The 17970-nt window shown below is 39.8% G+C and overlaps 1 protein-coding gene across 4 annotated transcripts in view; it reads right to left on the reverse strand.

Moving 5' to 3' along the window:
- The window catches only part of MARCHF8 (membrane associated ring-CH-type finger 8), a 177672-nt gene that overhangs the window by 17294 nt on the left and 142408 nt on the right, over window positions 1-17970 (reverse strand). For all 4 annotated transcript variants that reach the window (XM_069980492.1, XM_069980491.1, XM_069980494.1 and 1 more), the window contains one exon: window positions 4962-5012. In XM_069980492.1, the coding sequence (XP_069836593.1) occupies window positions 4962-5012 (51 nt within the window). The remainder of the gene's footprint in view (window positions 1-4961; window positions 5013-17970) is intronic.

Below are 17970 nucleotides of genomic sequence, written 5' to 3' on the forward strand. Positions count from 1 at the left end.
CCTTATGATAATATGCAGGATTTTGGGAAGGCAGAGGACAACTTTTGACCTTTTAAGGGGAAGTCCGGTGTCGGCCATTTTTTTCCCCAAAAGTGTTGGGGAGGAGGTGACTGCACAACAACATGCTCCAGCACAGGGGTCCGCTGTCCCCCGCTCCGGTTCCTGGTCCCCCGGCTGCTTCCTGGTCTTAGCGGGGACCTGAGTCGTGACGTGTCAGTCCCGGTCAGCGGCCGAGTACCCATTATTATATTACATATTTTTCAAGGAAAGCATACAAGCCCCCCCTTGAGCTTGTAATGGGTCAGCTGATACATATACGTTTTATAGCGATATTACGAGAGGGAGGGTACCTTTATTGTTTGTCCATGGCTTCCATAGTATCAAAAATCCATCTGAAAAGTGAAATAGACATGGAGCTGCACCGCAATGGACCACAATTCCCAGCTTGGAGAGTTCTGCCTGTCCATCATACATGGAGGGGCAGGGAGGGCTGTGCGAGGGAGTGGAGAGAGGTGATGCAGCCATCATTGCACCATGCCTCTTTGACTCTTCAGATGGTGAAAGGTTAGAAGCCATAGAAAAACACAATTACTCTCTGTTCTAAAATTGCTATGTCATGTGACAGATTCCATTTAAATAATAAAACATAGAAATGCAAAAAAAAAAAGAAAAAAGTCCCCAATTATCTGTGTCCTTAAGGGTTAAAGTACAAGAGTTTGAAGTCATGAGATTCAGGATAAGAAGGACTTTGTGAGATGTTCTTTGTAAGGTTTACACCTCTATTCCCATCATCCTCGAGCACTGCACCACTATCTCTTACTAGAAAGCAAAGTTGTGCACCTGAGTCGCTTCTCCTGTCAAAGTGAAACTGAGGAGAGATCAATTTGAATAATGCTGGTGTGTGCAGGACCTCAATGTTGTCTGCCATCACTGCAGCAAAATTTTGCAACAACATCCACATTATCTAATTTTAGGGCATCCTATATCCTGATTCACCTTTGCTTTCTAAATAGAAGACGAGACAATGAATCAATCCAATGGCTCCAATTTACATTTTCCGCAGTGAAAACGATCTATTGTCCTGTCATAACCGGAGTGTAATTTACATATATAATCTGCATATATTAGCATTCTCCACTTTACTCTGCAATTAAACCATTAGGACATAATACAGTGGATACTTACAGAACTAACGGTGTGACCAACCACCACCCAACTATATGGAGAACAAGATTACCTAAGGAAAAATAACTAACCCTGTGTGTGCACAATACTATACAAGGCACATACTGTCTCATCTCTTAGGGCACAGAATACTAGTATATACAGTTGTACTGTGTAATCACTTAGGGTGGCATCAGTATCTACTTTGTGATGGACCCCTGGTGAGGAGGTAAGGAGCCCTGCAGCTGTATAGTCAAGTAGACTTGTTAGGGTATGTTCACACTGAGCAAATACGGCAAAATTCTGTGGCGGAGCTCTCCAATGCGGAATCCTGCCGTGCTCAGTGTCCCGCTTTAAGTGAATGAGAGGGCGTGCGCTCCACCGCTGCTGCTCTTTGCTGCTCGCGCTCTCCCATAGACGGGCTATGAGACAGTGAGACGGGATTCACCTGTCTTACTCAGTGTGAACATACCCTTACTTATGTGATGTATCATCTATTCATGTGACCTTGGTGAATAATCTTTCAGTTTTCATGTGACTGCTAATTTGTACATCGTGATGTATTCTACTATTGCTTGCCTGCCTTGTCGGATGCTTTCATTGCTTATTTTTTATTTTATTTGCAGAAAAGCTTTAGTTTCCAATTTCTACACAATTTAGTTCTACAAAAGGGAAGTAATAATTTCCTATAGGTTATGTTCCTGCATTAGAACAATGATTCTGAAATAAGGCAACTCTCCAGACTCAGAGACTCAGTCTCTCAGTCTTTCTGCAAGGGTCTCTAGCTTAATCTAATGGAATCATTTATCTTATTGTAAAAAATGACCACTCGCCACTCCAGGGGAACAAATGTGGAAGTGCTGCAGATTCAAAGGAAGCCTTACGTCAGCTTCCATTTAAGAGCTTTTAGCATCATTCCCAGTCAAATGATTCCCATACTTGTGCAATCTAGCCAAAGGCAGGTTTGGTTCTGTAAAGCGTAGCTATAATAGAACAGAGTAGGACCAATCTGTGACTGCAAGGCATAAATGGTAGTTCCCTTTGTTCTCAGAACTATGTGGAAAATTAGTGGTTAAAGGGTATTAACTTACTCCTCTGTGTATTTAGCTGACTGATCAGTACTATGCTTAAAGTGGCCATTCAGCCCAGAGTCACCTGAATGCAGCTTACCTGGAAGAGCCATAGAGGACCAAGTATCGTAATCCCCCTCCCTCTAATGGACTACCCAGTCAGGTAACTAACCTGCAGCTAGCAGGGCATGCAGAATTATAGTTTCAGAACAATTGGAGACCACTAGTCCAATGCAAGGCACACGTGTCTGCCCACCGTTCCAAGTGGAGGAAGGAAAGCACTAAGAAGATTCTATGCACTAGGAAGATTCTAAGGTATGTATTTATACAAGTTGATTTATTACTACATTGGTACCTTGGTTCCGAAGGGCAGTCTGAGAACAAAGCAGTTTGAGAACCGAGCAGTGTTTTCCCATAGGAAATAATATAAATGTGTTTAATTGGTTCCAGCACCCACCAATAATTACCTACAATACTCATATTATTATATTAATAAGTGCCCAGTATAATCCCTACAGTACATTACAGAGCAGCACTATATACTGTACAGGACTTTACAGAGCAGCACTATATACTGTACAGGACATTACAGAACAGCACTATACTGTACAGGACATTACAGAACAGCACAGCACTATATACTGTACAGGACATTACAGAGCAGCACTATATACTGTACAGGACTTTACAGAGCAGCACTATATACTGTACAGGACATTACAGAACAGCACTATACTGTACAGGACATTACAGAACAGCACAGCACTATATACTGTACAGGACATTACAGAGCAGCAGTATATACTGTACAGGACTTTACAGAGCAGCACTATATACTGTACAGGACATTACAGAGCAGCAGTATATACTGTACAGGACTTTACAGAGCAGCACTATATACTGTACAGGACTTTACAGAGCAGCACTATATACTGTACAGGACATTACAGAACAGCACTATACTGTACAGGACATTACAGAGCAGCACTATACTGTACAGGACATTACAGAACAGCACTATACTGTACAGGACATTACAGAGCAGCACTATATACTGTACAGGACATTACAGAGCAGCACTATACTGTACAGGACATTACAGAACCGCACTTTACTATACAGGACATTAAAGAGCAGCACTATATACTGTACAGGACATTACAGAACCGCACTATACTATACAGGACATTAAAGAGCAGCACTATATACTGTACAGGACATTACAGGACAGCACTATACTGTACAGGACATTACAGAACAGCACTATATACTGTACAGGACATTACAGAGCAGCACTCTATACTGTACAGGACATTACAGAACAGCACTATATACTGTACAGGACATTACAGGACAGCACTATACTATACAGGACATTAAAGAGCAGCACTATATACTGTACAGGACATTACAGGACAGCACTATACTGTACAGGACATTACAGAACAGCACTATATACTGTACAGGACATTACAGAGCAGCACTATACTGTACAGGACATTACAGAGCAGCACTATATACTGTACAGGACATTACAGAGCAGCACTATACTGTACAGGACATTACAGAACAGCACTATACTGTACAGGACATCACTATACTGTACAGGACATTACAGAGCAGCAATATATACTGTACAGGACATTACAGAGCAGCAATATATACTGTACAGGACATTACAGAGCAGCACTATACTGTACAGGACATTACAGGACAGCACTATACTATACAGGACATTACAGGACAGCACTATACTATACAGGACATTAAAGAGCAGCACTATATACTGTACAGGACATTACAGGACAGCACTATACTATACATGACATTACAGGACAGCACTATACTGTACAGGACATTACAGAGCAGCACTATACTGTACAGGACATTACAGAGCAGCACTATACTGTACAGGACATTACAGAGCAGCACTATACTGTACAGGACATTACAGAGCAGCACTATACTGTACAGGACATTACAGAACAGCACTATATACTGTACAGGACATTACAGAACAGCACTATATACTGTACAGGACATTACAGAACAGCACTATGTACTGTACATGACATTACAGAGCAGCACTATATACTGTACAGGACATTACAGAGCAGCACTATACTGTACAGGACATTACAGGACAGCACTATACTGTACAGGACATTACAGAACAGCACTATACTGTACAGGACATTACAGAGCAGCACTATACTGTACAGGACACTATACAAGAAACATTCAACAAAATCAGCAATTATAGTACAGTAGCACCGGCTCTTCACTCATCCTTTACTGTATAGAGTCCCCCCATCCCAGCACTGTAAAGTATGGGAGATGGCGGTGCACTGACTGTACTACTACTGTACTGTATATGTACTCCTGCAGTCTTATACAGTACTGTACTGTATGTGAAGCCTCACCAGTGCTAAGCTCACCAGGTACAACCAACCATCCACGCTATTCTGAACGTTATTTCTAGGTAAATTTTCTTCGAATACCACGCTATTACTGTACTTCAAGACTGGGTGCCGAAAAGTGTTTGAGAACCAAAGTAAACTTTCCTTGAAAATACAGTTTGAGAACCGAGGTACCACTGTATATCTTTCATTTCTTTACACCGCTGAGAACTGCTTTAGACTTCTCAGTGCTTCTGGTGTATAGATATACATAATGAGACAACACCACAGACACAGTAATGGAGAAAATAGTATTATTCTACATTACCTTGGAAATGTTACTGGAACGGCTGACTGAACGCCCCAAAGTCTTTTCATTCTGAAAAATAATGGAAATGGGAATACATGAGATGCGTTAAAAGCTTATTCACATGAAAGACAGGAGAGCAGACAACAATGGCCGTCATTTGCTATAGCTAAATACTCATTACTCTGTGTATTGTGTTTAAGGGGACAGTTTTATCAACCTTCACATGTTATTACGTAGGTTTTTTGTTAGGATGTCAAAGGAAATATTACATGTGGTGCCCATGATACTGAAAGACCATGCAGACTCATAGAGTAACATAGGCGCCGTATACACAAAATAGTTTAAAAAGTGGAAATACTCAATAATCCACAGTTTGTTTTTCATATGACAATTGATTTTCCCAGGGACTGTTCATATATAGTAAGCATCATATATAAAAATGTGAGCTTAGAGCAACCAATCAGAATCCTGCTGTCATTTCAAAGGGCCACTGTTATATTGTAAAACATAGAACATGTGCGGAAATTAGATCATGCAGATAAAGATACCCCAACCCCCAAATTACTGGAATGAAGGTGAAGAAGTGCTTGATCCTGATCTATTTTTTTAGCCAATCAGAGCAGTGCACAGGCTCATAGAAAGTCTAAGGCTACATTTACACATCTGTTGTTCTGTCCACAATTGCAGACAGAACATAGGACCAATGGTATTCAATGGCCGCCGCAAAAAAAAAAAAAAAAAAGCACATGTTGTAATGCGGACCGCATTTTGTGGCACGGATCGCTATGCTAATGAAGCACAGAGCACTACAGATACACATTCGTAGTGCAGGTCGCGGGTCCACAGTCGCGAGCTGCACTATGGGTGTGTGAATGTAGCCTAAGAGCTGCCTCTCCTGGGAGAAAAGCTCATAAGGATTGTAATACTTCAAGTGATTCTGTAACTTTTTCCAAAGATCAATATGGCACATGGACTAGCACCAATGAAAACTTTTTAAGTCACAAGTTTTGTGAAGACTGTACCTTTATAAAGCAGCATTATGATTGGCTGTTATAGGTCACTTGCTTTTTATGAAATCCTATCATATTATTAGAACCCAGTGATCTAGAATAGGATGTCTCCATTCTAAATATATATCTGTATACAGTTACTTTTAGTTTATAAGTTGTATAGTAACATTTCCATTCTTACTTCAATGGGACAATCCTTGAGAAGGATGTGACACCAGCGATCAGCATTACACCGTACTCTTATAATGATGCCAGTCGCTAGCAGAACGCTATCAAATTCAGTGCTATACAGCTAGAAATGACCTTTTCAGCAAGCGTCCTTTAGTGTCAAGAAACCTCTCTGCTATCCCAGTGCACAGATCTTAGCAATCTGGGTTCTGTAGGGTGACATAGCACACAGAAACTTTTTTGAGCTTACAACTTTTCCCTTTTCCCTATTCTTTTAATAGAAATGTCAGCCAGGAATGTCGCTGGATTTAGCTTCTTCGATCATTTAAACACTTGTGGTTTTAACGCAGCAGAGTACATGACCTGTAACTGGGAATGTTTCGTCCTTGTTATAATTGAAGATTTCACTGTCAAAGCTGTGGAACTGCTAAAATCTCAACTCTGCAACCTTTGATTTTTTTTTAACAAAATCTCAGGTCATCATTTGGCAACTCAATTTCCCAGTCTTTCATTGCTTATGACACTTCATGACTTCTATTGTACAAGGGGACTAACTCGTCAAAGACAATGCATTTGTCGGCTTCATTCTTTTATAGTTTCTGAACAAACAAATTTGGAGGCTCTACCCAAAATGTCAGCAAAGGGGTGCTACTATATGTCCAGAGTAGATAAAATGCAAACCAAAAAAAGAAAAAAGGGCTGGACACATCATATAAGTGCACACCACAATTGTAAAGTATCAAAAAATATGAATTTTATTAAACAATTAATCAAACACCAGACACATAGTTAAAAACATCTAAAAAGTTCCATTAAGGAACACAATAATGATCAAGGTAGACCCACATACACAAATAAAGAGTGGGTCTATACCCTACAGGGGGCTAAATGCACATAATAGTGCAACCATGACCGTAGCTGCCGCAAATCACAACGAATAACAGAAAACAAAACACATCCATGCATGAATAATGAAATCGAGAAAAATCAATATAAGAGGATATTACAATGAATAATTACAGATGATCTCCCAAAATAACAAATACAGATTAAACAGAAAATAACAAATACCCTGTTGCCCGCGAACAGGCTAGGGCCACACTAGCAACTCAGAAAATTCCAACGGTCATGGAGTAATCACCCCTGGAAAGTCTCCACGTGTATCGTCACTCTCCGATGACTTCGTCAGGAGTGAAGATCCAAGTCTGGTGTATTCATATATACTATCACAAATCAATATATTTAAATAAATAATTACTAATAGCTGTAATCTACCAGCCCCATAGTTTACCTGACGGTGTGAGTATGGTGCAGCCCGTTGTCAACATGGCCGCTGGTGGCGTGTGTATGTCTCCTCTGCGCATGATCAGTCAAAATCAGTGTCGTCACGCGAACATCTTGGTCACGTGTCCGATACGTCATCATGCTGGCGCATGCGCGAGGACTTAGGATAATAGAGCCGACTTAAAGAAGTGGTTAATTCAGAAATAGAGTGTACAGTGGAAATTGGGATCATGACACAAGCAAAATGAAATTAATGAGTGAATATATATGTATATTCCGGACCCCATGATGTATGGAAGACAAGCCTAAATGAAATGAAACTTACCCGCGCACAGCCCAAGAATTTCAGTGTCGTCACGTGATCCATCAGGTCACGTGTCCGATACGTCATGATGTTGGTATATACGCGAAATAAGAATGACTAAGAATAAACCCACACAGATTTAAATAATGATGGTTAGAAGAAAATCCGGACCATAAGACAAGAACATATGCGCTCCAGACCAAGAGGATGTATCAATCTATATACCAACTATATATTGTATTGTTAAAAAAGGGGGGGTATACCCTGATGATATACAGAGATATTCCAATAGATATGGGAAATGACAATACCATACTGCAATACATGAAATTAATATAAAACACAATACAAAAAATTAAAAATTAAAAAATTGAAAAATATGAATACCCCACTCAAATCAATCCGTGATAAAGAAGGGTGAATGTCAATATCACATAAAAATAAAAAAATATACACTCTATTTCTGAATTAACCACTTCTTTAAGTCGGCTCTATTATCCTAAGTCCTCGCGCATGCGCCAGCATGATGACGTATCGGACACGTGACCAAGATGTTCGCGTGACGACACTGATTTTGACTGATCATGCGCAGAGGAGACATACACACGCCACCAGCGGCCATGTTGACAACGGGCTGCACCATACTCACACCGTCAGGTAAACTATGGGGCTGTTAGATTACAGCTATTAGTAATTATTTATTTAAATATATTGATTTGTGATAGTATATATGAATACACCGGACTTGGATCTTCACTCCTGACGAAGTCACCGGAGAGTGACGATACGCGTGGAGACTTTCCAGGGGTGATTACTCCATGACCGTTTGAATTTTCTGAGTTGCTAGTGTGGCCCTAGCCTGTTCGCGGGCAACAGGGTAATTGTTGTTTTCTGTTTAATCTGTATTTGTTATTTTGGGAGATCATCTGTAATTATTCATTGTAATATCCTCTTATATTGATTTTTCTCGATTTCATTATTCATGCATGGATGTGTTTTGTTTTCTGTTATTCGTTGTGATTTGCGGCAGCTACGGTCATGGTTGCACTATTATGTGCATTTAGCCCCCTGTAGGGTATAGACCCACTCTTTATTTGTGTATGTGGGTCTACCTTGATCATTATTGTGTTCCTTAATGGAACTTTTTAGATGTTTTTAACTATGTGTCTGGTGTTTGATTAATTGTTTAATAAAATTCATATTTTTTGATACTTTACAATTGTGGTGTGCACTTATATGATGTGTCCAGCCCTTTTTTCTTTTTTTGGTTTGCATTCTTTTATAGTTTGTTTTCTGAAAGTAAAGGTTGCTTATTTTTACTTGTGTCATTTATCAGAGCTATAGAATTTAAATATACAAATGACAAAGCACTACAGATCGGAAATCTTCTAAAATCCCTTTTCCGACATTTTTGTTTTCTTTCATCCATGCAAAAATAATGGAATATTGTAGTTTTCAAACTGGCCACTAGATGTCAGCGTAAAGGGCTGATAAATAAAGCATAGCCTCTCAGGTTTTGTGGGGAGCCGTGCTATTAAAGGATAGTTCAGCAAAAAATATTTTCAACTGGTGCCAGAAAGTGCTAGAGATTTGTAATTTACTTCTATTAACAAATCTCAAGTCTTCCAGTACTCATCATCTACTGTATGTCCTGCAGAAAGTGACTTATTCTTTCCAGTCTGGATAGCAGGAGAGGTTTTCTATGGAAATTTGCTACTGCTCTCTACAGTTCATGTTAAGGACATATAGCAGTTGATAAGTACTGGAGATTTTATTTCTTTGTAAACTATTCCTAAGTGATGCCATTTCATTAGAATATCCCTTTCTTAAATAACCGATGCGGGTCTTACTGTCTAAACCTCCATGTAGAATAAAGGTGTTAACTCTTTAAATGGACATTCTCAGCCACCTGCTTTGGAAGGAACTGCGACACTGCCTCACTTAAATGGAGCTTGGAGCTTTTTTTTTTTTTCCAGAAATATCCTTTTGTTTTTGCAAGAGGTCCCAGAGACAATAAAAAGTTGTGGCATAACCTAGAGATAGTTCATGACATTAAATTATGGGAATACCCCTTTACGGACGTCCTTGGGAATATAATACAAAAGAAATAAATAAATAAACTGAGTTGAATAAAAAAAAAATTAAACTGCCTATGCAAAAAGTTACCTTAGTATTCTGGTAATACAAAGCACCTATAATAAATCTGTCATCAGTTTCATGCGGCCCAAAACACAGACACCATCAAACTAGGACTCACTCACAGTTTAAACATCAGCCCCCTCTGGCTTTTCCTTGCCCCACAAGACTTGACTTACAGGGATATATTTAACAATCAAGCTTGGCAGGACTGGGATGTCTCTGGTCACTCATTTCAGAGAGAGTCGAAAACCACTGTACTAAGGTAGCCTGTTCCTGTTTCATGCTGCCTGAAGTTTAACAGGTTTCCTTTAAGCTATGTTTACACGCCCTCCTTTTTTAGTACAGAACAGATTCTGATTGCAATGCATAGTACCAGACACTGTTAAACCAAGTGTGAACATGGCCTTAAAGGGGTTATCCAGCGCTAGAAAAACATGGCCACTTTCTTCCAGAGACAGCCTCACTCTTGTCTCCAGCTTGGACAGGGTTTTGCTGCTCAGTTTCATTGAAGTGAATGGAGCCTAATTGCAAACCACACCTGAACTGGAGACAAGAGTCGTGTAGTCTCTGAAAGAAAGTGGCCATGTTTTTTTAGCACTGGATAACCCCTTTAATGTGATACCATTGGCAAGAAGGATATTACTTCTAACTATGCAAAATATTACTAATGCAAGTGTCTCCGTGACTACAGACTACAAACAAATCCTGTGATTGTAGTCTGGCCCAAGGGGCATCTCTCAGCCGATTCTTTTTAGACCGTGCACTACATGACTGCAGGATCAAACTACACACAGGGTTTAGGTAGTTTCTTACCATGAAGACACATAGGTCTACACAAAAGCTGTATAATCCAAAATGGTAGTAGAAAAAAAAACTTTTTTGTAAAGCAGTTTGATTCATTCTTGGAGCAATGTGGTGGCATATATCACCAAGCAATTTGTTTTTCCAATACCTAATAGCACATGCTGAGAGAATCAGAACTTCAGTCTTTGTCACTCACACATATCCCTTACCCATTTGTTCTTCTAAAACAAAGCAAGAATGGAACTTTAAACGTTCAAGTGAGATCAAATACAGATGTAGAGTTAGAAGCAACGCTTTGTTTCGGCGGTGCATGCAATTAACCTCCATTAAGAACATAATTTTAATTGCCAAAAGGTTTACATTTTAAAAGTGCTCTTGGGAATCTGCAGGTTCAAAAGCGCATCACGTGTCCCCTTCATTTCCATATGCAAACCCTCTCATTAATTGTACACACTGCAGATAAAGTAACAATCTAAGAACAACAGGTAGTTGTATTGAATCATTACAGTGAGAAATATTATTTCCTATGCCAACTAATTAAGTCTGTTGGCAAAGAGACTGGGAAAAATATGCGTACTGGGGCATGTAGAGCAACACAAAGGGAATAAAAAACACTTCATTCCCAAAATGTTTTTTTGTATTTATTTTTTTAAGGGCATAGATCCAACAAAGCTGGCATGTAACCATCCAGAATTAGATAAACTGCTTAACCTCTGTCTATGTAGCATGTATATACAGTGCCATAACAAAGAAAAGCAACGAGGTGTAACAACCAATTGGTAGGGAAATAGCAGAAGTAGATTAGAACAGAACTGTCTCTTTCATGCCAGCCAAACATGGCATAACAAAAAAAACTAAATACCGTAGTGCCTTGGATTACGAGCATAATTCATTCTGGGACCGTGGTTGTAATCCAAATCCACTCTTAAACCAAAGCACACTTTCCCATAAGAAGTCATAGAAATGCAGACAATTGGTTCCAAAGCTCAAAAATAATGATTTTTTTTATTCTGAATAACATGTAGAACAGATGAAACAAACATTTAGAAACAGATGAACATATGATATTATACCTTACTATACAGTATAGTAATCAGCATGTGGAGTACAATGTATAGTACAATGTATAGTAAGCGCATAAAAATGGGGAAAAAAAAACAGCGGTTTGTAGGTACAGGTTTCAGATCCCCATAATGCAGTAGCGTAGTACAAGAGGATAAAATAGAGAAGCAGGGCTGCTGTCAGAGGTCTGTGTGGTCACATGACAGCAATGGGGAATGGGGTGTGTGTTCAGCATGGACCAATCAGGAAGTGGGAATCACAGAGCTGTACAGGAGGACAGTGACAGTAACTTTTCTATACAGCAGTGTGAATGGCAGTGTATAGCAGCAGTCTGTATAGCTGACTAAGTGCAGGCACATTATAGCAGCAGTGTGTATAGCTAAGTGTAAGTGAAGGCACATTATAGCAAGAATGGAGAGGATTGGAAACACAAGGACTGAAAGAGACTGCAGAGAGCATGAAGGAATGAGCAGGGCAGATGTGGGCACAAAATGCAGCACTCTCTAGCCAGGGAAAAAGGGGTTACAGCTATGAAGAGATTACCTCCACAGTCCTGTCCCCTGATGCAAGCCCCAGCCTGAAGTGGATCTTTTATGATTTGGAAAGTGAGGGAGACTTCCTGGGTCACACTACAGTACTGCAGTGTAGACCATACCTGCCACCTCCCCCTCAGTACAGGGAGCTCTTAAACCAAGTTACAATCTTGAAAAACTGTGAGCTCTTCTTGCAAAACGCTCTTAATCCAAGTTACTCTTAAACCAAGGTACCACTGTACTTATGCAGACAATGTCATTTCAACAAACTTTGCATAAATCTATAGTACAAGTGAATATAAGAAACATTCCTGTTAAAGAAAAATGCTTCTTTCTCCTTTTATCAAGCCCCACAGTTCTATCCTGTGTTTAAAGGGCTGGCTAGCAGCTCACTAAGCACACTGCATGCTGCCCATACAATCTATTGAGGGGGGAGGGGAAGAGAGTTCAGAGACAGAAAGAGAGAGATGCAGAAACCAATGGTGTGTTTACACAAAGAGATTTATCTGAAAGATTTTTGAAGTCAAAGCCAGGAATGAATCTTAAAAGAGGAGAAATCTTAGCCTTTCCTTTATAACCTGTTAACTGTTTATAGTATGTTCCTGGCTTTGGCTTCTACAATCTGTTTGATAAATCTCTCGGTGTAAACACACCATAAGGGTCCTTTTAGACCAAAACTTTTTTTTGTCTGCGGAGACCACAAACAAGCGGCTTGCAGTGACTTTACACAGCATGAGAAATGGAGTGCCTGGGCTGCATGAACGATCAATGTATTGTTCATGCAGTCCTGGAAACTGATAGCACATGTACAAAAGCAGTGGTCTGGCTTTATAATATAGAAATATGTGTACCGGATAGATAGATATATATATATATATATATATATATATATATATATATATATATATATCACACACCAGCCAGACCACTGCTTTTACAGCAGGATGGCATACTAGAAGATGGAGTCAAATATGCCAAATGAATGTATTTGCAGAAAATTGCTGGAGAAATTAAAGTGCCACTGTCATTATAACTTTTAAAATCTAAATCAACAGTACATGTGATATAAAGCAAGCTTGCAATTTACATTCATTATTTTTTGTTGTTATCAAGCTGTAAAACAAAGCTGAACTGAAAATTTTCTGACTAAACCCAGGAATTCTGGCCAGTACAGAGTCACGGCTCAATATGTCCATCAATCACATGACTGCCTTCTCTCTGTGAGCGCTCAGATGGCCTGAGATACACAGGACTTCCTGTTTTCTGACTGTATCCTGTTTTTTGAAACAGAAAACAGGAAGTGCCGTGTTTTCTATGATAACTAAAAATAAATAAATAATGAATGTAAATTGCAAACTTGCTTTATAATCACATCTACTGTTGATTTAGATTTTGAAGTTATAACAACAGTGACACTTTGAAGATGCTAGTCCCTTCTTCTGTCAGGCAATTTGATCAAATGAGACCCAATGTTTGTTTTTCTGTATGTAAATATTTACTTCTATCGAGAAAACCGGCAATCCTGTACAATTCCGATAATGTGGATCCTGAAACGTAAAGGTTAATGGATACTGAATCAGTTGTTTATTTTTATCTTTTATCATGTCAGCCAGACCCTTAAATGTGCTGATGAATGGCTTTATACAAACTACTTTTGCCTGCGTAAGTAAAAAAAAAAAAAAAAAAAGAAAAATATATAATGACCTCAGAACTCTCCTTGGCTGACATTAAACAATAACCAAGCAACTATTGGATTTTATTACTCAGCTGCATTGTAATAAGACGAGATAATATATAACAATGCACAAATAATCTATGCATTTACTGACCCTCCCGCATTATAAAGCTGCTCTATAGATGACTCGAACACTGCTCACAGCAATACTAGGGGGCGCTGTTCTCCTTGCTAATCAGGTGTGAGCAAGTAAGAAGAGTAGCAATAGTGACTGTGTACAGCTAATGAGGCCACTTTCCTAGCCAACAACTCCCACTAGTTAAGTAGTCAAGTAAAACATTACATGTTCAGTTACTTTAACTAAAACAGTAATGCATTATGCTGCATTTAGACGAAACGATAATTGGCCCGATCGTACGATTAACGATGTCGGAGTAACAATTTTTTTTTTCATAACGGTCAGCGTTTAGACGGTACGATATATCGTACGGAAAATTCGTTTTGCGATCATTTAAGCCTATCTCGCACATAGGAAAAATTGGTGAACGACTGTTTACACGGAACGATATGCGTATTTTTTGCGAACGACGATTTTAGAACATGTTGTAAGATCAAAATGAACGATTTCTCGTTCGTCGTTTGATCGTTCGCAGCGTTTATACGTACGATTATCGCTCGAATTCGATCGTTATCGTGCAAATTTGCGCGATAATCGTTCCGTGTAAACGCAGCATTAAACTACCCAATTACTACTCGATATTAATTACACTGTGTGACCTGGGAAAAGGTGAAATTTATTAAACATTAGTGGAAGGGAAACTTTGATCAGATCACAGCCCATATTTCTCAGTGTTCTAATAAGTCTGTGGTCACCATTTTCAAATACACCTGTAGGCTATATTCCCACACAATATTTTGGGCAGTATTTTGCAACCAAAACCAGGAGTGGACTGAAAACACAGAATGGCTATGTTCCCACACTATTGAAATTGGGCGGATGACCGTCATTTAGTGGCAAATAACAGCCGCTGTTTTAAAACAACTGCAATTATTTGCCATTTAATGACGGCCATCCACCCAATTTCAACAGTGTGTGAGCATAGCCTTTCTGTGGCTTCAGTCATTTCCTGGTTTTGGTTGCAAACTGCTGAGCAAAAATACTGTGTGGGAACATAGCCTTAGGCTTTTTTTACTCAATGGGCTAGTATGCATTGGTATACTTTTTTTTTGTAATTGCAGTACTGAATACCATAGTAAACTATTTTATACAAAAGGGAGTCCAGTAGAAATTTATTTTTACAATGGTAGCATACAATGTAGTCTTCTGTTAGAGGTCTCGCAAGAAATCCCCCCAACATACATGATCCACGTAGACTCAACATGTGATGTTAACAGGGCTTTAAAGGAAAATATTAAATCTGACAGCTTTACATGAAACCAGTCAACTGCATCCATTTCAGAAGCCTGTTAAGCTGGTTTTACAGCTACAGCAGACCAATAAGGCGAATCTGGCAATCTTCCACTACTGCTTAGCCAATGCCCAGAGCTACAGATATACATTGAGCCTAGTCATCAAATGTAAGATGCATCACATTACTATACAGCTCAACTGAGCTCCTTACAGGTGTGTGACAGTCCGGCTTTAAATACATTTTAAAGGGGAACTCCGGATAAGAAAAACTTGTTTTCTATTAAAAGTACATTAAAAGTTATATAGATGTGTCTATACAATGTATTACCATATCTGTACAGTTCTGCCACACTGGTAGCTGATAGAAAGCCAGGAAGTGAAAAAAAAACGGCCCCTGTGCCAATTCACATTGTCTCCTGCTCCTTCTGCTATCCCCCCTTAGGAGACTAATCTTCAATGTCTCGGTCTCACATTGTGTGTGTTTGCTGAGGACAGGCTGATGATGCAGAGAGGGGGCAGGGCGTGATGTCACAGGAGGCTTGTCTGGATCCCCCAATGCCCTGAGTGACCCTAACCCCCTAACTGGAATAGATAGGTAAGTAGTGCGTTATGCTTCTGCAGAAGTTTCATTCTTTTTAACCTCTACCTGGCTCACGTACCGCATTCACAGTGGATTTCACGCTGCGACTTTGCAGCAAAATCCGTTGGTATACTGAGTACAATTACAGTCTATTGCCCTGAATTCTCGCAGAGTGTGTGTGGGGAGAGCCATCACCCGCCTGATATACAGTGGAAGGTGAGGGGAGAGCAGACGGGGAAACATTATTCAGGGATTATTATAAGTATGTCTAGAGTTGAGTCTTCAGGGCACACATGAAACTGAGTGTTGGGAATGAGTTATGTCTTTGGGTAGGGTATTCCAGAGGACTGGTGCAGCATGAGGGAAGTCTTGGAGAAGGGAGTAAGAGGTTCTAATTATGGCATGACATGGCATATCCCTCAGATGGGCACACTCAATTAATTCTCACTGTCTGGTTATTGTAATAAATTCAGTACTGTTTGAGTGGTATAAGATGTGCCAAAGGGCCAAGTAAACTGGTGCTCATTTAACAAGCATATGAGATAGCTCTGCTATCATGCACACAGGGCTGCATGAACAATAGCTGGATCATTTGTGCGGCCCTTTACTTTTATTATTAATTGGCCTATTACACAAGGCAATGTGTGGCTGGCGTACGAGCATTATGTATCCTGTCAAAAAGAAGCAATCGGCTGGAGAACAACCTTTTGACTCATAACCGCCTTGTGCAACTGATCCTTAGGGTACATTCACACTGAGCAAATGTGGCTGAATTCCGCGGCAGAAACCTTAACTGTGGAATCCCGCCTGCCACAGTGTAAATTCGCGTGTTTATAGGAGGGCTTGCGCCCCTCAGCTCTCTGCTCAACGAACTAACATGTCAATTCTTTGAGCGGAGGTGCGTGAGCCCTCCCATAGAGACACTGTTTGACATTGAGGCAGGCGGGATTCCACGGCAGAGAGTTCTGCCGCAAAATACTGCCACATTTGCTCAGTGTGAACATACCCTTAAAAACTTTCATCCAACCCATACCCGTGTGCAGCTACTTGTGTAAAGACCTCTCTTTCATCTTTATGTTCAGCATTGTAAACATATCTATGAATGCAGCTTAATGAGATTTATAATATGTACATACTCTGGATTTATTTTCTTTGCGTAGGTGGCCTAAAATCACCTTATGAAAGGGCATTGTATAATATTGTTTTCCTGTAGCATGTCATTCACTAAAAAGGCATCAATTTTTAACTGGTTCTCGGAGCTGCCGGTAAAATGTAAATGTGAAGGTAATAAACATAATTATGCCGAGACCTATGGACTTACCATAAATTACTATTTACGAATGTATTATTACTATCAGTTCAGCAATTCTGCTCACCAATATTTGTTTCTTGTCAACAAGAACTAATGTGACATTCTACTTTGTGAGTCTATTCTGTCAGTGGACGTCAGGCACTTTCGTTAAAGAGATGACAGTCTGCTAGGGTGCTAAAATAACAAAATATAACTCACTCCACTCTGCTACCGCTGTTGCAGGTGTTCGTCATTTTGCTGAACGATCCGAACCCCACTAATACTTTGAGGGTCAGGAGAAGCGCTCAGCCAAGCACTTCCACCCCCTGGCTCAATATATTTTCTGTCTAGCTTCAGTTGACAGGATCCATTATAAGTCTACAGAGACATTTTTCTGAAGCGAGGTGGAGGTCGCACTAGGTTGGGGAGTGAAGCACTTAGCTTTACCTGCTTTAACAATCAGTGGGGGTCTGAACACCAACAGCTTAACCAATCAAATCTTCTGACATGTCTCTAGAATATATCAAAAGTTGTTTATTTTTTAATGTAAAAGGTACACTGAAAAAACCCCAAACCAAGCAATTCAACTACTAAATGGGAACACTAGCTCGAACCATAGGTTCAAAGTTTCCTAGGATGGCCTAATACATATCTATTAGGACCAGCCTGCTATCTAGTGGTTACTTGGAGCATGGGAATAAGGCAATTTCATGTTTACTTTCATTGCTCTATGAGCACTTCATATACTAATGTAGGTTTACTGGAG

This window comes from Dendropsophus ebraccatus, chromosome 8 (assembly GCF_027789765.1).
Source record: "Dendropsophus ebraccatus isolate aDenEbr1 chromosome 8, aDenEbr1.pat, whole genome shotgun sequence".
Lineage (NCBI taxonomy): Eukaryota > Metazoa > Chordata > Amphibia > Anura > Hylidae > Dendropsophus > Dendropsophus ebraccatus.